The sequence below is a fragment of the Serinus canaria genome, chromosome 4A (genome assembly GCF_022539315.1).
Source record: "Serinus canaria isolate serCan28SL12 chromosome 4A, serCan2020, whole genome shotgun sequence".
Taxonomy (NCBI): Eukaryota; Metazoa; Chordata; class Aves; order Passeriformes; family Fringillidae; genus Serinus; species Serinus canaria.
In genome coordinates this window covers 19,201,505-19,223,368 of record NC_066318.1, presented here as the reverse complement: position 1 = coordinate 19,223,368, position 21,864 = coordinate 19,201,505, and the positions used below count along the sequence as shown (strand labels likewise).

Here is a 21,864-nt window from a genome sequence, read left to right as displayed (position 1 = left end):
GGTAACCCTGACACATCCCTGGTAGAGATGGGGCTGGGGCCTGGCAGGAGCTGGAAGGGAGACAGCCACAAGGAAAAGGACACACAGCAACAGTAGACTGGACAGGTTCTTTAATACCTCACTGAATACCAGTGCTGAAATGCTCCTAGCTGTGCCTGACAGCTGCACACACTGCAGAGCCCAGCACCCACCCGCCCACAAAGCACCGTTGGTGAGGCAGGCCTATAGCTCTTCCAGCCCCCTCAACCCCTCTCCCTTTTTGGTCAGAGAGTGGGGGGAAGCCTTCAGGAGCTTGGGAGGACTGTGGGGGCTAGCAAGCCTGGGTGCAGCAGGCACAGTCCAGCTCTGTGGGTAGGGTCAGGCCAAGGAGGACCCCGAGGGGTGCTGCACAGCTGCCGCCTGAAATCTGGAAGCACGTCCTCTGCCCAGCTCTCACTCAGTGCTTTGAAAGTAGAAAGGTTACAGAGCTGGCCAACTCCATAGTCTGGAAAAGGTGGGTGGGTGCCCACTGCAGGCAGGGCATCCTCAGACTGTGGCACTGGGGCTCCTGAGGAGTTTGGGAAAGGCAGGTCTCTCCCTGACAGAGGGTGCCACAGGGATGAGGACTCCAGTGGCAGCGGTCCAGCTGTTCCTGCACTGGAGGCACCACCAGCCACTCCCAGCAGGGTGCAGGGGGATGCAGAGGCAGCAGGCAGTGCCGTGATGGGATCAAGCATCAGCACTTGTCACTGTCTCTGTCCCTGTCTCCCAAGGTTAAACTTCCCCTGGCAAAACCCATCCTCCAAAGGCTTTCTCCAGGTACCGGGCCACCGCCAGCGTCAAGTGGTCATTGTAGGAGGCTGCCACCAGCTGGATGCCCAGCGGCAGCCCCTCACTGCCCAGCCCCAGCGGGCACTGTGTCACCGGCAGGCCCAGGACATTGAAGATGGCTGCAAGAGAGAAGGTTGGATAGATCAGAGTGAGCACAAAGACAGGGATACATCACTGCCTGGCTCTCTCATCCTGGGCAGGCAGCTCTGCCATACACAGCACCAAGATCCTGGGAGCTGGTGCTTCATGCAGCAGTGCAGAGACATGGTGACAAGGGACATCACTGGCCAGAGACTCGCAGTGCCCACATCGTGTGTATAAACAGCATCCATGAGGGATGGCACACACTGTGGCATGCCAAATTTGGGACATTCCTGCACCAGGCAGCAGCCCTCCATCACTCCACAATGCAAGGCAGCACTGACACTGGCACTGAGGTGTTCAGACCACATGGGAACCACACAACGGGCCCCAGACTGTACCCCAAGAGATGGCAGGTCTTAGGTTCCTACTAAACCCAATATCACACACGAAGTCACACCTGCTCTGCTGTGGACCTTTGGCAAAAGGTAAAAGATGCCACACAGTATGAAGCACGACAACCCTCACTCCACTCTCTGGAGCAACAAGACACCTCTTTGCTGCACAACCCACCGTCAGCAATGCAAACACTTTGGATACAACACCCCAGCTGCCAGCCCACACTTCCGCCACAGGGAGATCATTTTGGTAGCCCTAGCTGCAACCCCACAGGAGCCAGGGCTGCTCACCTGTATAGGCAAAATTGAAGGGCGTGCAGATGGGGGAGTGGTGCCTGGGGGCGATGGTGGGGTGTGAAGGGTAGAGGAGCACCCCATCCGGCCCCAGCAGTGCCTCCATCTCCTCCTGAAGACTCTTCCCCATGCTCACCAGCTTGGCCTTCCCACTGAGGTTGAGGTTCACCAGCTTCTCTGTCAGCCCCAGGGCTGCAGCAAAGGGAAGAAATGGGGACAAGAGTGTATGAGAGGACTGTGGTCTGTGTGGGGCAGAAACACAATGCTCAGCCACATGCAACATCCCCTGCTTCTGGGGTGGCCCCCCAAGTACCCCTTCCTGCCAGTAGCCACAGCAATTGCCCCCAGCACAGCTTTGTTGGCAGCATTCCCCCAGCTCTGCCAAGGGACAAGCATTCAGCCTCCCCCTTCCTTCCAGCTTTTCCAGCCAGTGGGGTTGAGCAGAGCTGGCAGAACGACCCCAGCACTCATTAGACAGCATTAGGGTCTAATTAGGGTTCTCTAGTACCTGCTGCTATGAAACAAGATCAGTGTAGACCCTGACAGAGCCCTCTGAGCCCCCAGCAGTTCTGGTATGGCTCACAGCAGAAGTGAACCTTGCCCCCAGCTCCATCACCTTCACTTCTTCCCCCAAGGTACCCACTCCTGTTTATCAAAGATCCACACTCTTGAGCTTGTGTCATTACAAAACTAGGCTGAAGCTGCTCAGGGCAAACCCCGAGTTCCTTCACTGGGCATTGGAAGGGTAATATCTGCATTTAACAACTTGCCCACCCCACCACTGACTCTGCACTTCCCAGGGCCCCTGCCAGCATTACCGATAGCTGGGAGAGTGTGAGAAGACATCCCCATGAGCCACTTCATCAGCTCCCACAGAGGCCACACTGGCTTCCCATGGTCCCCCAGCAGGTCGGTGAATCTTTGTGCCTCCTGTAACACACCCACTCCCTGTCAGCAAAGCCAACATGCAGCAGGGAGGCACGAGCTGGCAATGGACAATGAAACTTCGGTTAACCATTATCCCAATGTGAGGTGTTCTCGCTTTCACACAGGAGATGCCCATCAGGTGCTCCACAGCTCTGACACTGATCCAGGGCAGCAGGAGGGGCATTTTTCCCTGCCAGAGACAGCAAGGAGAAGGGAGAGCCCCCCAAAGCAGCACCCAACTGACAAAATGCACAGGATAATGTTCCAGAGGCATTTCCTCCTGTGATATGGCAATTGGACCTGAAAGAAGTAGGCAGAGGAGCCAGACAAGCCCTCCTTTGGTGTGGTGGGGCTGGGCTGTTTCATCACTGCCTCTGTGCCAGGAATGCATAAATAATGACATTCCCAGAAGTTTATTTTTTTACAAAGTACTTTCCTGCACGCACATAGCATAGCACAGCAGTGGCAATGCCAGGGAAAAATTACACAAGCAGGCGTCCTGCTGGAAAGCTGCAAGTCCCCTGCCTGTCCTGGCATCCCAAAGGGTGTTAATCCCAGCCTACAAGTCAGAAGACACAGCATGGGGCAAAGAGCAAGTCAGGATGCCCCCTGCTTGGCTGACTTACCAACCTGCATGAAAAAGGTCAATGTGCCAAAACAACCTCCCCCCTCCTGATTACCACATCGCTCCTCTGCTGAGAGCCAGGGCCTCAACCCACGGGACAGTAAGGGTGAAAGTGCTGTGCAACTTTAGGAAAAGGTGAAAGGAAGATTGGGGGGGGGGGGGTACATGGAGCACGGAAAGCCCCTGGGCAGCTTTGGGAAGCCTACAGCTCTCCACAGCTAGCCCCAAACAGCTGTTTCTTCCCTGATGCCTCCAAAGTTGTGCCTTTGCCAACTCACTCTGACATACCTGTCCCTCACTGTCCTTGGATGACATCATGGCTGACCAGATCTGGAAAGAGTACTTCATCTTGTGGATTTCCACATGCTGAACCTGGACACCGAGGTCACTTTCGAGGTGCTCCACCACCTGCAGGGAAGAGCAAGGATGGGTTTGTTTCCATAAAGATTTGATGCCTGCCATCAGCCCATGGAAACTACACAGAAGAAAGTAAGGGGACCTACTCACAAGATCTTCCCCTTGTGTCTTCTTTAGCCCTGAAGAAGAAAAAGTTCTTTCTACTTTTTAACCCCTGAAAGCAAAGGATTGAGATGCAAGGCTGCCTCCCCAGCCCTTTATTTTGCCAGCTACTGCAGGAACCACACACAAAGTAGCTCTTTCCCCTCCCCAGGGCTCCTCTGACTGGTCTCCCCAGGTTATATCTTCAGGCTCACCCCAGTGAGTACCATCTTCTGCTGCTTCCTACCTTCTTTTGGGCCTGCAAGATCTCCTTGTCCACAGGTGATACAAAAATGGACCCGCCATCATGATCCATGCAGTGGAATTTGATTTTCTCCAGCGACACTTTCTCATTCAGTTTCAGCCTGGGAAAGGAATGATGCTTTGTCACAAATCCATCCCAGCTCCTCTGCAGCTGCTAGAGGTTCTCACACACTTGTTATGTGTCCTCAAGAGACCCTTCTCTGTCCCCCAGAGTTGCAAGGTGAGACCCTGAAGACACAGACACCTACTGCCCACAACACATCCAGCTGCTCACCTGCCCCCTCAGTCCCATCAAGTTTCTGTTGGGAAAGTTCTCATTTCTCCAGAAGCACCTTGTGACTAAAAACCCTGGCTTCAGCCAAGCCTGAGATTGCACAAGAGCCTGGGAAAAAGCAAACTGGTAATGGAGAGAGCAACTGTGTGTAGGCTGCGGCAAAAAGGAGGGCTGCCCCATGTGCCTCATCTCTGCCCTGCTCCTCACGGGCATGCAGCATGGTTGCACTTGATTGCATGGACCAAGAACTGAAGGAACTGAACTGGCCATGGTGTGGGGATGGAAAACTCCTCATTCAACAGGAAAAAAGGTGCTGTAATACCCAGGGGCAAGGCCAGCCCAGGGGTGTGTGTGTGTGGGACACAGCTGGGAAGCAGCTCACTGGTGAAGGGGGACCTATCAGTCTGCCCATGGCTGCTGGTTCCTGGGAGCATGTGGGTGGTGGGAAGGGCAGTCCCAGCAGCCAAGTCCTGCTGAAGCCAGCAGCAGAGGAAGGAAATCAGTAACAAGCATACTGGATGGGGTGCAGACCTGTCTCGTACAAAGGCCTCATACATTGTAAGGACCAGAGAACTGCTGACTCCAGCTCAGCAGCTTGGAGCAGTGGGAACAACTCACTTGCTGACCCCAGGACCGGCCATGACTCTCAACACAGGCTCCAGGTCCTCTGCGTAGCGGCACATGGGCCCTGTGCACAGGTAGCTGGTCCGCACCCCGTGAGCGTTTGGGAACTGGCCGTCATTGGGCACCACCCCTGAGAGCAGAGAAGTCAGACACTACCCCAAGTATCGCCTCCAGGTGGGGACAGCCCTCCTGGGGGGTCTTTGGGTACAGGGAGACATGGCTCCCAAGGGACTGTACACCCCACAAGTGCTGATGGCAAGGTTCATGGGGTGGGGGGGATGGGAGGAAAAGCACCAGTCAGGACACTGAAGGACAGAGAAACATCCCAGCAGATCCCAACCTTGTGAAAACATCCCATGCTGAGGATGCAATATCTGCAATACTGTCTCCTGTGTGCCTGGCATTCTGACACCAAAAGTTTCCCAACTGCCAACCTCAGCTATGCTTCCTCAACAGGCTTGTCCCATGCAAGAGGCTACCTGACTCCTTACAGCAATCCCACCAGAGACCAGCACAGGGGTGTCCTGAAAGGGTTCATCTCACAGCCCCCATTCCACCTCATGGCCTTTCTGCTCGTGCGGAAGAGGAGGAGATCCCAGCACCCACCCTACCTGTTGTGGGTTTATGGCCAAAGACTCCATTGAAGAAGGCAGGCATTCGGATGCTGCCGCCGATGTCAGAGCCCACACCTACGACTGAGCAGGCAGCTGCCAGGACACTGCCCTCCCCACCTGCACAGGAGAAAACATGGCAAAACACCATAGATTTATGGTGCAAATCATCCAGGAAAGCAGGAACACCTCACAGGGAGGAGTGGGGGCCTTAAAAGCAAGAGGAGTGGGGGACACCTTGGCTTTGGTGATAGCTGGGGAACGTGGGCCAAAGAGATTTTCCTGCCAAAGTACAACAGAGCAGGCTGAAGCAATGCCAGATGAAACACTGAGAAGAGGCAAAGCAGCTAGACCTCTCAACAGCCTACAGCAGTGCCCAGGAAAGAGGCCTGTAAGCTCTGCAAGAGCCCTGGGACACGTTAATAGCTGTGTGCAAAGACTTGGAACTCTTCCCTCCCTTCTGCATTTTAACCTGCTGCTAGTGCAGGACCGTGCCGAGGTGCTGGGGTTCACCTGAGCTGCCGCCCACAATCCTCTGCAGGTCGTAGGGGTTGTTGGTCCGCCCGTAGACCCTGTTGCTGGACTCATACCACATGCAGAGCTCGCTGCAGTTGGTGACACCTAGCGGGATGGCACCTGCCTGCTTCAGCCGTGACACCACAGTGGCATCCGAGGTGGCAATCACGTTGCGGCGGTTGACCAAGCCAGAGGTGTTGGGCATCCCTATGGTGCCAAGGTCAACAGGAGGGAGGCATCAGGGCCAGTGCCCTGAGACGACCCAGAGCCACAGGAAGCAGGTTCCCAGTGAGGGCTGCTCCTCTGAGGCACCTCAAGCTCTGGAGCATCTGTGTGCTACAACTTAACACAAATGCAGAAGCCCAGGTAGAGCTTGGCGCAAATCAGGGAGAGTACTTCCCTCCAAGCACCTGCCACAGCCACCCACCACTCTGGGGAGCACAACAAGACCTGGAGAGGCACAAAGATAAACCCACCATAGAGAGAAAAGGCCTCCTTAACGGTGATGGGAACTCCCAACAAGGGGAACTTCTCCTCCAGGCAGTCATCGCCAGGACCCTCCGAAAGCAGCTTATCGACCTGCCGGGCTTCCTGCAGGGCCTCCTCGAACCTGAAACAAAGCACCCGGCGATGTTCTGGCACTGGATCAGAGAGCAGCGGGCTCCCCGCAGTGCGGGTGGACCTCAAGTGCTGCAGGAGCTTGTGGGGGAAGTGAGACTGCTTGGCGTTTGTCGGAGCCGGGAGCGGCATCCCGGCCTAGCCGCCGCCGGGCGCTCGGCACGGCGCTACTGCGGTGGCGGCGCGGGGATCCCCGTGCCCCTGGCGGAGTACAGCGGCCGGGCCTCGGGCCCGAAGGGAAGCAGGAGGGGAGCCACTGTCTCCTCGAGGGTGCCCTCTGCCTCCAGCTCACCTGTCCTTAACCAGGGCATTGATGAGGGGATTCACCTCCTTGATCCTCTCCACGTACGCCTCCACCACTTCTACGCACGCCACCTGGGCACGGGACACAGCGGGTCCCGCCGTCAGGCGCGGGAGCCGGGCGGCCCGAGACCCGCTGCCCCCGCTCCCCCTCTCCGGACCGCGGGTGGTACCTGCCGCGCGCGGAGCAGCTCCGCGAGGCGCCGCGCGGGCAGCAGCAGGAGCGCGCGCCGCGGCGGCGGGACGGCGCGCGGAGCGGCGCGCGCGGGACCGGCGCGCGGCGGCGGCAGCAGCGCAAGCAGGGCGAGGCAGGCGCGCGACAGCAGCCGCAGCAGCAGCGCAAGACAGCGCTCTGCGCGCGACAGCGCCATGACGGCTCCTGCGCGCCGCCCCGCCCCGCCTCGTTTCGCGCGGAAGTGACGACAGGGCGACTCCCCCCCCCCGTTGCCGTGGCGACCGTCCCGCCGCAGCCCGTGCCGGTGCCCGTCGCGGTGCCGCCTGCCCGGGGGCCGCGTCGGCCCGGACTCGCCTGGGAACGCAGCGATGGCTGGCGGGGCGGGGAGAAGGGCGGCCTCGCCCACCTCCTGTCTCGCTGCCTGACGCTCAGGCCCGCTCTGTCCGCCCCGGGCCGGCCCACTCCTCTCTCCGGGACAAAGGCGCACACGGAAGGCGAGCTGTGCTGGCGCCAGGTGACAGCGGCGCTCCCGACGGGCCGCGTGTGCGGCTTAGCGAAACGCGCCCCGGGCAGGGCTGTCCTGGCAGCCTCACCTGGCCCGGTGCGGCGGCAGCCCAAGGCGCCGGGCTGAGCCCAGCAGCCCAAATGCCGCGGAGCTGTCCGCGGGAACGTCCCGGGCTAGAGCGGGAAGGAGGAAGCTTTCCTTTCCGACAGAGGTTGCCCATCCCCATCTAAAAGCCTGTCCTCTGGGTCAGACTGTGCAACAAACGCTCTATTGGGTGCCTAACGTAACTACGGGACATTAAGAACTATCAGTTTAAGGTTGACGTCAAATTGTAATGTTCTTATGCGTTATAAACACCGAGCCTCATTCTTGAGCTTTTCCCTTATAAAATACAGCTATTATCACACTTATTTTTAAACATGCTCTGAGGTGTTCAGGTGCTTGATTATGGAAACAGGAAGAGCTTTGTATAATCCTCAACCCTCAGGGCAAAATAATTGGTAATGTTAGGGGAAAAAAATAGTCTTTTAAAGCAACAATTAAAGAAGCCTGTGAGCAGGCCTTGCTGCATCTCTTCCCTTCCACACAGCTGGCAATTGAATTATCAGCGCAAAGCAAGGCTACAAAGGGATACATTTCTTGTGAAAATCTTTTATGACCGCAGAGTCAACATATCAGCATTTATAGAACAATCTGCAGCACACACGCCCTAGAAGGCCATCGGCTGACCTCTGTCCCCTAAAACCTAAGCTGACTTCGAAGTCATCTTGATAGTAAGTTCTCATTTCACAATCTTATCAAGGATACTTTCTTTTCTTCCTGCCTGATGCAGGGGGAGGGGAGGGGAGAAGAGTTCATGATAGGCCAGTGGAGCTTTGTTTCCATGAAAAATGGGAAAAATAGGATACAAGGTGCTCTAGAAATAAAGTGGTAAGGTCTGGAAACCTAAGGTTGAAGTGATTTGGACTATTTTCAGTTACCATAACAAGCCAACCAAGCAAACACCCCCCTGGATGCACACTAAGAAGCCAGTTAAGTCCAGTCTGATTGCCAAGAGCATGGGGGCTCAACATTCAGACATGTCCCACCAAGGGACACCAGCTGCTAAGAAGAAAAACGTTTCCAGGTCTTGCACTCTGGGAGTTTATGCTTGTCATTATCCTCAGTCATTTCATTACTACCAAAGGCTTTAAAAACCACAAGAGGTTAGCTGGAAAGCTGGAGTGGTTCTGCTGGCTGTGTGGATGTGTGTTGCAACCACTCATTGCCTGGGAAGCCATGAAACAGGCTTTGGCAGCTGAGTGGGAGGCTGGGGAAGAAGAGGTGTGCGCTGATTGGCAATACCACAGTCTGTCTGCCTTCCCAGTGTTCTCCAAAGCTCTTCTCTATCTACTCCCCAATTCACAAAAAATACCTTTTTGGAAATTAAAAGAAGAAAAAGAACCTGATAGCACAATTATTTGTGAAAGGTGTCCTTTAAATCTTATCCTTAAAACAATGCTTCCAAAGGAACCTGGGGTTTGTGCAGCACATGGGGGGAGTGGGATGTTTAAAGGTTCAGGTTTAAACACAGCAACTCTGATGCTTAATTCCTAGCTGATCCCAGAAAATAAAACAAACCTAAATTTGATGGCAGTTCCTCCAAGCCTGGCCTTAGCCAGATCCACCACGGAGGGATTCTGTGCTCTGCATTTTCATCAGCTGTCTTCTTGCGAGCTGGCCTGGGATCCATCAGCAGATGGTGGGCGCCCGTGCTGCTCACTCGGGGCTTTGCAGATTAAGATCTCTGACCTTACCTTGCTCTCGCTAAGCAGGGGGCCTGGTGGGGCACAGGAGGTCCCAAGCCCCAACACCTCATTCCTGGAAGGGCAGGAGTGCACGGAAAGAATCCCATCCTGCCTGTGTGAGAACAGAGCTGCTGGCGCTGCCAGGGTCTCCGGCACTCTTGATACAATACTGCCATGATACAATACACCCAGAGACCCACTGGCAGGGCAGTTCAGAGCTCTCCCAGCTTGTCCTCGGTTCCGCCACGCCTGCAGCGGGACTGGGCCGAACCAAGTCTCGCACAGCTGCCAGACACACTGCCCTGGAAGCAGCCAGAACCGCCTGCAGCCGGGACACAGCCTCCCTTCAGAGCAGGGGGCTGGGACTCGGGTGACACAGGGCTTCCTCTTGCTGCCGCCGCAGCGACGGTGCTGAGCACCCCGAGGTCGAGCCCTGCCACGGGAGGTCGCTCTGCCACCGCCGATCGGTGTCCCTAGCCCTGCTCCGCAGGGCCGCAGCTGTTCCCTCTGCACGGAGCCAGGGGTACACTGTGTTCACTCCGAGTCCTTGATTAAACAAAATGTTTATGCGTGCCTCTGCTCCAGCAAACATCCTGGCGGCTGCACGAAGCCTGTTTGCTGCTGCTGTTCCAGCTGCACTGGAATTGGGGCCGGGTCTGTGCGATGCTTCAGGAGCCAGCTATCCCAGAAAGGCCAGCTGAAGCATTGCACAGACCCGGCCCCAATTCCAGTGCAGCTGAAGCAGCACTGGAACACCCCATCTGTCCCCGGTCCCTGCACCTCCAGTTCCATTGGAGGGACCTTGTCTGCTGGGGAAGGCTGTGCCCCATATCCCCTTGGTGCCAAGCAGAGCTGCTGCCCCTTTGGAAAGGCTAGGTGGGGGCATGCTTTGCTTCTTTACCCTGAGGGAGGGACACCCGCCTCACAAACCCACCACACATTTCCCACTTAAAGCAGGGCTTTGGGGTGCATCTTGAAATGGCAAGAGCAGCTAAGACATTTCCTGGTCTCCCCAGTGCCTCGAGCAGAGCAAAACCTTACGACATCGTGCCTTCTTGACAACCAGCTGCTGCGCCCACTGATGATGGCCATGTACAGCACCATGGAGCTGGGTGGGCATAGCCAGCCCTGTCTGCAGCAACCACAGGGCGCCCAGGGCCTGATTGCAATTCCATGTCCCCTGCCAGTGTCATCCAGGATGTGCCTGCTTTCTTCCCTCACTGAGAGGATTGTGTCAGTTGTGTATATCTGGAGTCAATTTGGAGCAGGCTGGCTCTTCTGTGTCATCTCTCAGGCATCATGCAGCCACTGGTCAATGCCTGGAGGGCAGCCCTCAGCCAGATGTGCTGTCACCACAATTACTCTGTTTCTCCAACTGATACCTCCAAACCCCTTGGAGGGAGTGGGGTGCCTCTCTCCCCAAGCCATATACCCTGTGAGGATGGAGGAGCATGCCCTGGGTGAGTGGGGAACCAGCATGCTGAGGTCATTTAGCCAACCCTGCCAGATGAGACCAAGAGAAGGATTCTGCAGGACTGGGAGAGGGCCAAGACCAAAGCTCTGTGAGCACTGTCTTTGAACTCAGGAGACCAGAAAGGAGAAGGTGCTGATGGCCACTCAGATGACATCAATCCACACCAGACTCCCAGCCTGGAGTGTTTCCCAAGAGCATAGGCTTTCAGCAGAGCGGGTTGCTCAAGCAGCTTGCATGCCCCTGCCAGGCTGTACGCCATGGCTCTTGCGAAATGGTGTGGGTAAACACTCCAGGGCATGCCAAGTCCTGCAGGATGACAGCTGATGTGCTTGGGCTGTAGTGAGTGCCAGCATAGTGAGAGGAATTTTCCATTCCTCTGTGGCAAGTGTGCCTGACCCTGCTGGGGGACTGTCCCCAGCAAGGCAGAGATTATCTGGTGTCCCAGCTGGCTTGTCAGGCTCAATAAACTCCCCATGCAAGGGCTGTCCTTGCAAAACAAGTGGTGATTGGGTTGCCTGGGGCATGGTGACACCCTACAGGGCTGGGTTAGGGTCCCACCATCCTTAAGGAGACCCCACCACCCCCATTTCACCATGGGGCTATTCTTGTGTCCTGGCAATGAATTGCCTCTTAGCTTCCCTTTTCCAAGCACATTGGCCAAGTTGGGGTGAGCCATATGCTTCTCCATTCCCTGTCCCAGGGACTTGCTTTCCTGTGATTCTGGTCCTCTTTCCATAGGCAATGAAGGCAATGGGTGACCCTTGACAGGGCCCTCCAAGCTGCCTGGGTAAGTTCTGCCCAGGTGTGTCTTCTAGCAAGGTGGAAATGCCTCAAAGACCAGCAGATTTATGGTATGGTGTGCTCGGTCCTGTGCTAGCCAATGTCTGGTAATTAGCATATGAAAGACCAATTTGATTTGACCAGTGTGTCCTGGAGCTGCAGCTCCTTTCATCCCTGCTGCCATCCCACTGTGCTCTCAACAGAAGTATGAAAAGCTTGTGCCAGGCAGCACAGACCTGGACAATGCACCTGTGCACACTGCTACATGTGTCCCCATCCCCCAACACAGCCACCTGAACATGCCTCTGCTGCCATCCTGGTGCTCCCTTCCTTATCCTTCTGGTGTCCAGGCTAGCGACAGCAGAGATGGGCTGCTCATACCATTTCACATCTGGCTGCTGCCCTGTGTTATGCATGGTGGCTGTCCCAGCCCAGCTGGGCTGTGATGGAGCAGCACCACTGCTGTGATCAGGGTCCCCTGTCCCTTCCCATGTCCCTTCAGCCTCCAGGTCAGTGGGTACTGGACCAAGGCACTGTGAGAGCCGAGACAGTGACAGGATGATGGGATGCACTTGCTGAGGGTCCTGCTGGGAGCACATCCTGGGAGCAGGCACACGCAGGGGTCTGCTGCTGTGTGGGAACCTGTGCTTTGGATGGAGACAGTGGCAAGAGGAAGAGAGATAGGGCAGCAGACACAGGAACACTGCTGTCACTTGGCCTCAGTTTTGGCATCGTGGCTTGTGCCTGTGGGCAGAGGTGACAGTGGCAGCACAGTTTTGGTGCCTGCATCTCTCCACTGAGGAGAGACAAAGTTTGGGCAAAAGGCAGCAGCTGCAGCGGCAGCGAGCCCCGTCCTGCCCCCGGGTGTTTGGGACATGCTGTTCTCTCAAGTGTTGATAAGGACAATCAATAATAAAAGCAGGCAGATGGAACGCGAGCCCGGCCTCCAGCCAGCGACCTTCAGGAGCTGGGTTACTGGAGCGGGCGCAGGCGTTTTGGCAATGGAGCAGCGCCGGGTCGGGAGCCCGTGCAGGGTAAACACGGCTGCTGCAGCTCTCGAAGAGCGCTGCGCGACAGTGTGGCTCGGTCACTGCCCCCTGGCATGCAGCCTGATAGCACCGGGCATCGCGGCAGCCCGGGCACACGCCGTACACCTTCGTAACGAGCCGGGCCAGTGTCAAACCCGGCGGAGCGCGGGGCCCCGTGGGCAGCTCACCCCGATCCCCGCGCCGGGCGGGCGGGCACCGCGCGCATGCGCGGGGAGGCACCGCCGAGCCTCCGGAGTAACCCCGATCGCTTACATAACCGTGAGTCTGCACAAACCGCTCTATAAACCGGACCCGCTCACCGCCAAGCTCAGCAACATCCTGATAAAGCAGAAAAACAGCAATTCCCCCGGCCCAGTGCCTGGACACAGCTGGCCCAGGCTGCTTGGGGCTGTGATGTGGGAGGGTCTGCAATGTCCTTGCCAAGCAGCTGTGGGGGTGTGGAACAGCCTGGAAGGTTCGAGCTGGCCCAGCGCCGACATGGGCGTCTGCCTTCCAGCAGGTTCTGTCTCTTTCTGAGCTTCTTGGAGCTGCAGCGAAGCTTAAGGTTTTGCAATTTTCTGGGAGACAAAGGGCTGTGGGGCCACACAAAGTAACACCTCCTGCCCCAAGTGCAGAGTATTTTTGCCCCCAGGGACAAAACAGCCTTTGCGGAGGGGATGCAGAGGATCCCAGCCTTAGACTGGAATGTCCCTGCCTGGTGAAAACAAAGGCTGTTTCTTTCTTTGCTGCCCAAAGAGCACTTCCTTCTCCTGAGCATTGACCAGACAAGGGGTTTGCAATGTGCTATCTCCTGCCCTCTCTTTTGGGGACAGGGCAGCATCACTCCCATCAGTACTCTCAGTGGGAGGATTCTGGCCATGGCACAGGTACTCCGCAGTGCTGGCAGGCACTCTCACTCTTCTCTCCCCCTCATGGGGCCTCGTCTCTATCCCAAGCCTGAATATGACAGTGGCTGACTTCAGCTCTGTCGGCTCCATCTGGCAGTTCCTGCACTGCTATGGCTCTATGTGACCCTCTCTGGGGTCACCCTAAGCTCACCTCTCTGGGGTCACCCTAAGCTCACATCCTGTCCCATCAACTTCCCTTCTGCAGAAGTCCCTCCCTATGCCTTTGCACCTCACCTTGCCCAGGGCTGCAGCTGGACCAGCACAGGAACCTCCCCACGGGCACCACATGGAGGAGCTGCCTTGGTTGGGCTCTGGAGAGGTGAAGGCTGCTGCTGCCACAGTTGGGAAGATGTGGGCATCACAGTTGCTTGTCTTGGAAGGCCAAGTCTTGCACAGCACAGGTGGGTGGGAGAAGAGGCGCTTGCTCCTCTATGCAGCACGGGGCAGCAGGTGCTCCAAGGCATGTGCTTCCCCACCTGGATTGTGCCCTGCACATTGCTCCCCTTCCTCTGGGCACGCAAAGCAGTATAACTTCTCCAGCCCTTTGAGTGTCTGTGGCAAAGACCCACTGAGAAAAGGCCAAAATTAACCTAGAAATAGTGGAGGAGGAAAAATAAAAGGGGGCTCTTTATTGCATAGCCAAGAAGAGAATCAGTCGTTGCCTGGCAAAAATGAGAGAGTAACTGAGAGTTAAAATAACATCCACTTGCAGGAAGCCAGCCTGGGCAGCCACATTCCCAGGTTTCATGCAGGCAGGAGCAATGTGCTGCTGCTTGTGTGGGCTGAGCGTGTAGGAACTGTATTCCTGAGCCACATCCAAGGTCTGCACTCCTCCAAGCTCCGAGTGGGGATGCAGGGACCCCCTCCCTGCACCAGCAGGATGCTCTCAACCAGTGCCTGTGGTGGACAGCTGCCTGCGGCCCCAGGAGTCATTCCCCTGGAGAGAATGGGGTTTCTCCTGATATACTGGGTATAGCTGGTGCCACTGACTGTAGATTTGGGCTGCTGGGCTTCCAGCAGCTGCTGCTATGGGGAGCAGGGATGTGGCTGGCAAAGCCTGGGCAAAACAACCAGAGGGGAGCCTGGCTATATGTGTCTCCTTCCTGGGTCATCCCAGGGGATAGCTGGTAGGCTCCTTGTGTGGCAGTAGTAGGAATAGTCTGCTCACTATGCTGCTACCCTGAGTCTGACCTGAGAGCATTGCTACTGCCTCACCAGGCTTCGCTGCAGGAATGGGCAGCTTCTCACAGTGTGTGGGGGGAACCAACTCCTTCATCCCATTCATAACAGCCAGGCATGCAGACTATGGATGCCTGTGGCTTTCACTTGGAAGGTGCTGAAAGCAACCAGAAAACAGAGTTATATAAAAAATCATTTACAGAGTCTAGTCAAGTGGATCTGGCACAAACCCAGCACATCCCGTCCCTTCTGTGGCATGCAAGGCCAGCTCTCTGGGGCAGGAGCAGCTTGCTAAGGACAGCCAACAGCTCTGCTGGGCCCTCCCCATCATGGATAGCAGCCCAGCCAAGCGCTCTCCATGTCAGGAGCGTCTCTTCTGCTTGATGTAAAAAACATCAAAACACTTGCAGGCCTGGAGCAGCAGAGGTGCCTCTGATGAGCCCAGCTGCAGCAGCGATAGCTTACCTCTCACTCTGTGCCATGGCTCCACTCTTCCAGTGGAGCAACGTGATTGCAAAGTGGTAAATCAAACACACTGTGCTCTGGTCCTCCTCAGCACAGAGCAGCCACATCCCTTAGGGGTACCTATATTATGATGTCCACACCGGCAAAGTCCTGCCTTTGCTCCTAAGCCCACAGGGAGCAGTCTGGGTGGCTCTGCCCTCCTGCAGCCAGGAAAGCCCAGAGCACCGAGCATCTTGACTGCTTTGGAGGAGTCTTGTGGGTGGGTGTATTGGGGTCTTGAGACCCCTGAAGGACTTCTGACTGAAGGACTGAGCTCCATAGGAGTCTGACCTCATTGCTTTAAGTTCTGTGGGCTGGAATATGCATCTGGCCTATTTCTCTTGTGCTCCTGCCAGGGGCTCCCAAGGAGTGCATGGCAGTCATGAGCAAGCAGAGAAAATCAGGTGGCTTGTGTCAGGCCAGAGTGTGTGAAAGCAGATGGAGGGCATGCTATGGGAATGCAGAGCAGAGCTGGAGTCCCGAGTTTGTCCCCAGAGCTGAAGCTTGAACCTTCCCTTGTGTCAGGCAGGTTGAAAACTAGTCTGCCCTGAGCCTACAGGAAAGCACATGAGCCTGCAGCTCTTGTGCAGCTTCTCACCCTGCCTGTTCTTCAATGGGCATGGTGTGGCAGGTACACCATTTTCCAGGACTCTGTCCTAGGTGAGGGTGAACCTCACTGGCTGTCAGAGCCTGCCCTTCTACCTGTCAGGGACGTGTCCCGCCCCATTCCCTCCATTACCTGCACAGTCCATAGGGCTGTCTTTGTTGGCCCTGGGGCTCTCCCCAGTCCCTGCCCATGGGAAGGCAATTGAGCAGCAGGAAAGCTGCCTTGTGGGACCTGGTGGGCTGGTGGGACCTGGTGGGCTGGCTCTGAGTTGTGCCAGCCCTGGGGCAGTTTATAGGACCATGTTGTCACAAGTTGGGCATCCAAGGGAGGAAGAGTGCTTGCCAGGCTCCCAGGGCTGCCTCTGTCCCGAACACAAGGTCTCTGAGAGGCATCTGGACACTGCCCCATGAACACTCACTTGCCTTCCTGTGCCTGGGCCACTGTCTCCACTTTCTCCGCCTTGTGCACAGGGACTGTACCCTGAGTCAAGGCATGATGCCCTGCAGCACCCCTGGCCCCCTGCACCATCTCTGGCCATAGCACACAGTATGACCAATGCCTCTGGAACCCAACAGGGCCCTGGGTCAGTCCTGTGTATGTCCTCATCTGCGTGAGCCCCAGCCTTAACAAGTCTGCAGCATCGTCCTCTCTGCATCCAATTGGCTCCTGTTCCATTCTTGCCTGTCCTTTCTACTGCTTGGGTTTGCTGCCTCCCTCTCCTTCCAGGGCAGCCATGACACAGCCTTGCTTCCCCACCTCACCTGTGCCAGCTCTTGACTGGGCCACAGCACACACTGCTCCTCTTGTTCAGTCCCGGCCTGGGAGGATTTCATCCCCAGTATTCCAGCACTGGGAGAGGGGTCTTAGCAGACTTCATGATACTGTGCTTGTCTCCCCAGTCCTGAGACAGAGGATCAGGCCCTCACCACACTCCCTTGGACTGAGGCAAAACCTGTGCTACTGATTTGGCCTCAGCCCAATCTTGCATTTCTCCCTGTAGTTTCTTGGAATCTCCCAGTTGCTGCTGGGAACTGGGATCCTGTATCACTGGTTGGGATGTTTCAGCAGCTGGAAGGGAGGTGTGATGCAACCCAGTGAGGGATATTGGGACCAGCTGTGGCAAAATGGCCTTCTCTTTGATCAAGTAATGGTGCCTCCCCTTGTGGGGTGGACTTTGTGCAGCTTGAGGGAATGTGAGAACTCTGCCCAGCCTGGCGTTTCTATTCCCAGCGCTACCACTACCAGGAGCAGAGGAGCAGGGCACCCTTGCAGGATTTCTCAGCATTGTTCGTTTTCTGCTCATGGCAGAGCAATGTGTGCCTCATGTCCTCACTTCAGGTGGCCAGGAAAGTGAGGCAGAGCACTGTGCCACGGTCTGGACCCTCTCAGGCTCAGGGGCTGTTCGGACTGTCCTGGTCCCCAAGGAGGTGACACCTCAGTGTTGTGGCCACAGCTGTCCCTTTTACCTGGGGAGGTGAGGCTGCCTGTCCCTGGAGAGCCTCGGGTGCTCAAAGGTGACCTGAACCCACTTCCCATTGCTGCCCTTTGGCACAGCCGTGTGATACAGTCCTTGCAACAGGGCTTGCAGTGGCCTTGTCCTGTCCTGTTCGCTGTCCCAGTTCCCAGCTGCGCCGGGTGGCGGCGGTGTGTGACCCTCGCTCTTTCCCCAGCCCTAGCTGGGAGCAGGATGCGGCCGGGAGCTACCTGTGCTGAGCTGCGCTGAGCTGCACTATGCCGTGCCGTGCCGTGCTGCGCTGCCCGTGGGCTGCCTGAGTCCCGGCCGTGGCCAGGAGATGGCAGCAGCCCCTCACCCTGTGCCAGGCCCGGCCTGTGGGGCTGAGACCCCTTCAGAGAAGCGTTCCCCCTGCTCTGTTTCCTCCTCTGGCAGCGTGAAGAAGCAGAGCTTGGCCCTGGGCTGGAGGGACTCCAGGCACACTTTGGGGTGAAGATGAGGGGACAGGACGGCACTGAGCAGCACAACAGAGCTGTGATTTAAGTCCTGCACAGCACTGAGGTTTGAGGCAGCGGCACATGGAAGTTGGAAAGAACAAACTGTTCAGACGCCAGCCCTTCCAGCTTCTGCTTTCGAAGTTATCTAACAGCCCAAACAAACACAAAAGTGCTGGCTCAGCCACAGCTGGCTGGCCTGGCTCATTCGTGTGGGACACAACCCATCCTAATCCTAATCCTGTAGCCCAGCCTTGCCAGGTCATTCCTTCTCCAAGGCCGAGTAAGGGGGTCTGCTCCCCCACTCGTCACTGCAGCTGTTCAACCCCTTCCAGTGCCATCACTGATGCCTCCCGGGCAGCTTCTTGGGATATCACTCCAGTGATGACAAGGGTCACTTGTCCCTGCAGAGATGTACAACCCCGTGGCTCAGAAGCTCCGTTGCACTCTGCTCGGTCCTGCTCGGGTTGAGCAAGCAGCATGGGATTGCTGTGGAGATGCATTTGCAAGCAGCAGGGAGGCGGGATTGACACACAGATGCCACGGCTGATCTGTGTGGAGACGAGAGCACTGACCCACCATCACTGAGTGCTTCAGTGCACCCACAGCTCTGGAGAGGAGCACAGGCTTCAGGACCCACATGGTTCAGCCATGCATGGGGACAGGGATAAGCCTGTCCTCAGTCAAGCTGTGGGATCAAGAAGCTGCCAGGTTAAGGGATGCAGAAGGAGATTGCAAATTGTGCAGAGGGGGGACTGAGTGCCTGGAGAGTCCAGAGCAGAGTTCCATGGGTGACCAAAAGGGGAAGCTGCGGGCTGTAACCAGCTCTGACAAACAATGCTGTGCCATGGTGTCTTGTCATACACGCCAAATTCACACGTGGGGGGGGGCAGGGGAGGTGCAGGTGGAAGGGGGAGCGGGGAAGGGGTGGAGAGCTCTGTAACATAGAGTGTCCTTCAGCCTTCCTTCCTGTGGCCATGGGCTGAAGGTATATAAACAGTGGAGCTATAATTATCTGGCGTGGTAGCAGCACACCCGACTGCTGGCTGCCATGGGCACAGCTGGAGACAGCAGTGCAGAGCTCCCAGGGCTGGCACCCAGCTCCACTTCTGCCCATCACAGCTCTCCCAGGAGATTTTTGTCATAGGGTAACTTCTTTCCACTGTGTTAAGCACATCCAGGATGCTCAATGGGCAAAATGGACACCTGAGAGTTTTACTGAACTTTATCATTAGGAAATTTGAGCCAGAGACACTCCAGGATGCCCTCAGAAAGTACCAATGCCCATATGAGTGCCTTGTGTCGCTGGGTGCAGGCAGAGGGTTTGCCTGAGCACACCAGTGCACTTTCACCGTGGGTGGGAGGAGAGGAGGAGAAGCAGGGGAAAAGGGTCAGGGCAATGCTGGGAGCTGCCGGGCGGGGGGAACTAAGAAGGGTGAGAGGGGGTTTTTGGCAGGTCCTTGTGTTGGAGAAGTGCTGGGGCAGTGGTCAGACAGGACAGAAAGGGAAGGACCAGAGTGAGTTTGGAATTTATTCCCTGGAGCAGACGGAGATGTGTGGCCTGGAGTGGAAGTGGCTGTGTCCTCTGGGGCATGCTTCACCTGCTTCCTTGTGTGGCTTACATCATCCAGGTCAGGCTGAGGTAGCTATGATTGGGCTATGATTTCTGGAACTCGTGGGAAATGGTGAGCAGGGAGTGAGGGACTAAGTCACTGTGTGAAGACACCTGGTCATTGTGAAAGGCTCAGTCCAGGCCTGGTTGAACAGCATAGGAAAGTATTTGGGGTTAGTTCATGCTTAAAATTTACAGCCCCTCCAGCCTCCTCACCCTCAGCTGAGTACAGTGTTTGCTTTTTCTTCCCTGCCTGGGCTCCAAGACTGACAAGTGCTGGGAATATTCCATATCCTACACAAAAAATACCCAAAAGACATGCAAGACTAAACAATGTTCACATTTGGAAGCAAAGAAGGAATCCATCATTTCAAAACCAATCCACACTTGGCAGGAAGCTGGGTAGGGAATGGAAACAGCCACCTGAGCAAGCTGAATGGGTCACCAAAGAGGTTCTAGTGGCTCAGCTGGGCTGCCTGGTTTGGGGCAAGTGGCCTTGCTGGCCCAAAATATGTCAAACTGAGGGAGAGGTTTTGGGGTGTTTTAGGGCACTTCGGAGCAGACCATCAGATCTTGAAGAGCTCAATGTTGGTGAACACAGGGCAGGAAGTGTCAGGCAGTAGTTCCAGTGTCAGTGGTGACTTGTCACAAAGAGGCAGGCTGGGTCAAGCATGGGCACATCTCTTCCCATGGAGGGTGATCTCCATGCCATAGACTAGGGTGGTTTGGGCTGGCTCTGCCACCCTTCAGTCACATCCTCTGTCCTGTGACTGTGGATTCCTGGCTCCAGTGCAGGCTTGAACCATTCACATCTCCTGGGGATCTCAGCCCCAGCATAGCACACTGAACAGGAGGGCTGGCAGGTCTCACCTCCTGCTTTCCCGATCTCTCACCCTGCTGAGCACCAGCTAAGAACAGCCTTCAGCCAGGGACAGAGTGGAGATCCATAGTGCTTCATCACAGGCTGTGACAGCAGGGACACCAATGACAGGACACCAGCAGTTTGGGAGAGACCACGTTCCCTTGCAAGGGAGAAGGGGACAAAGGATCATGCGCAGACTCCAGCAGCGATTGCAGGCACAGACGTGGTCCCTGCGGAAGGTCTGCAGCAGGGTCAGGGTAAGGAGAACCTCTGCTCAGTGCAGTGGCCATGCTGCTGCTGGGAGGGCAGCCCATGCTCCTGCTAAGCAGCTTGGGAAGCCAGCCAGCACCTGCAGCCCCATCCCACCTGCCCCGCTCCTCCTCTCCTGTGGGGAAAGACAAACCTGGGATTAGCTGTTCCTAACACATTCCAGGTACTTACCTCCCAGGATTCCTGCTCTGAAGGACTTTGTTGTTGAAAGACACAAACCTGGAACAGACCATTTGGCTGATGAAAGACACAGTGGAAGTTGCCAGCAGAGCAAGTTCCCCATGTGCTTGCATCAGGCTCCCAGGTTTCACTGGGGTGAGGCACGGGGTGCTGTCTATTATCCTGTTTGTCTTGTTGACCTCCTGTCCCAGAAAGGGATGATGAAACACCTGCTGCCATTTTGTCCTTCTGGGCAGACTGGCAGGGGAGCTGGAGAGTACAGCTACATTCCATGGGTACCCTGAGAACAGGTTGTTCCCCTCAGCTCCCCTCAGCTCCCTCAGTGGGAGCAGAGAGGGGGTTTGGCCCAGGGCTATGCAGGATCTGTGGCTGGAGGGTAAGGTTCGAGGAGGGTGCTGAAGCTGCGGTGGGAGCTGATGTGGCTTTGAGGGTACTGTACTGCAGGCAGAGGCATCTCCCTGCAGCACCAGCACTTGTTCCTCTGTCCAGGTGGACACCTACCCACACAGGCTGACCAAGGACTTCTCCATGAGCACAGGCAGATGGTGAACCTCTCCCACTGCTGTGATGCATCCTGGAATCACCCCTGAAGATGCTCGTCCAGACTCCACTTTCTGAGCTGACTCACGGTCTGCTTTCATCCTGGAACACCCCATGCCTGCGGGGTGTCTTTCCCAAGCAGCTCTGGGGGCGAGTGTTTCTTGTCATCCAGCCCTGCAGGTATCACACATCCCAGAGGACCTGGGGCCCGCAGGGCCTGCCTGAGCAGCTGGGGCACATCGGGGTCCAGGCTGGGCTTGTAACCCAGAGCATCAGCAAAACGTATGTCCTTTCCCTGCCCTGTGGAGACGATGGGTCCCCTGGGCAAAGGTGACCTCCAGTTTGTGCGAGCAGCGTGCCACTGAGGATGAGGTGGTCTTGGCAGAGGGGATCCCAGCAGGCATTTCACAGTCCTCATTTGACTGCCTTGGGCTTGGCTTAAAGATGGTTGTCTCTAACCCAGTGAGAAGAGCTTCCCTGGTGAGATACCATCACTTCCTTGGTAGGAGAGTTAGACTTTGAAGATCATTGTGGGTCCCTTCCAGCTCAGGGTATTCTATAATTCTACTCCCTGAGAGCTTCTCTGTCCTCAAGGACCTGCCCCTATCACTCTTAGCTGAAGCTGGTCCCAGAGGGATATGTGGAGTGATCCCCACCTCTGTGCCT

At 56.3% G+C, this 21,864-nt stretch overlaps 1 protein-coding gene across 3 annotated transcripts; it reads right to left on the bottom strand.

Annotated features, from left to right (window-relative positions):
* Nucleotides 1-93: 93 nt before the first annotated feature.
* FAAH2 (fatty acid amide hydrolase 2) lies at nucleotides 94-7,237 on the bottom strand. 3 transcript variants are annotated; one of them, XM_050974483.1, is made up of 11 exons: nucleotides 7,014-7,237; nucleotides 6,833-6,915; nucleotides 6,399-6,532; nucleotides 5,920-6,129; nucleotides 5,407-5,526; nucleotides 4,790-4,925; nucleotides 3,881-3,998; nucleotides 3,424-3,543; nucleotides 2,402-2,568; nucleotides 1,581-1,775; nucleotides 94-929 (listed from the first exon to the last, which is right to left on the bottom strand). In XM_050974483.1, exons 1-11 carry the CDS (start codon nucleotides 7,209-7,211, stop codon nucleotides 872-874), a joined length of 1,539 nt encoding a protein of 512 aa, XP_050830440.1. In that variant the 5' UTR covers nucleotides 7,212-7,237; the 3' UTR covers nucleotides 94-871. The 3 variants fall into 3 exon arrangements, with proteins under 3 accessions (XP_050830440.1, XP_030084931.2, XP_050830441.1); XM_030229071.2 differs by having other exon boundaries at nucleotides 2,402-2,513; XM_050974484.1 differs by lacking the exon at nucleotides 5,920-6,129 and having other exon boundaries at nucleotides 2,402-2,513.
* Nucleotides 7,238-21,864: the final 14,627 nt, after the last annotated feature.

Excerpts from the sequence above, each read along its gene's own strand:
- FAAH2 (XM_030229071.2), bottom strand. The coding sequence starts at position 7,211 with ATGGCGCTGTCGCGCGCAGAGCGCTGTCTTGCGCTGCTGCTGCGGCTG. Across the intron at positions 6,916-7,013 it reads AGCTGCTCCGCGCGCGGCAG|GTGGCGTGCGTAGAAGTGGT; the intron begins GTACCACCCGCG and ends TCCCGTGCCCAG. Across the intron at positions 1,776-2,401 it reads TCACACTCTCCCAGCTATCG|CCCTGGGGCTGACAGAGAAG; the intron begins GTAATGCTGGCA and ends CCTTTGCTGCAG.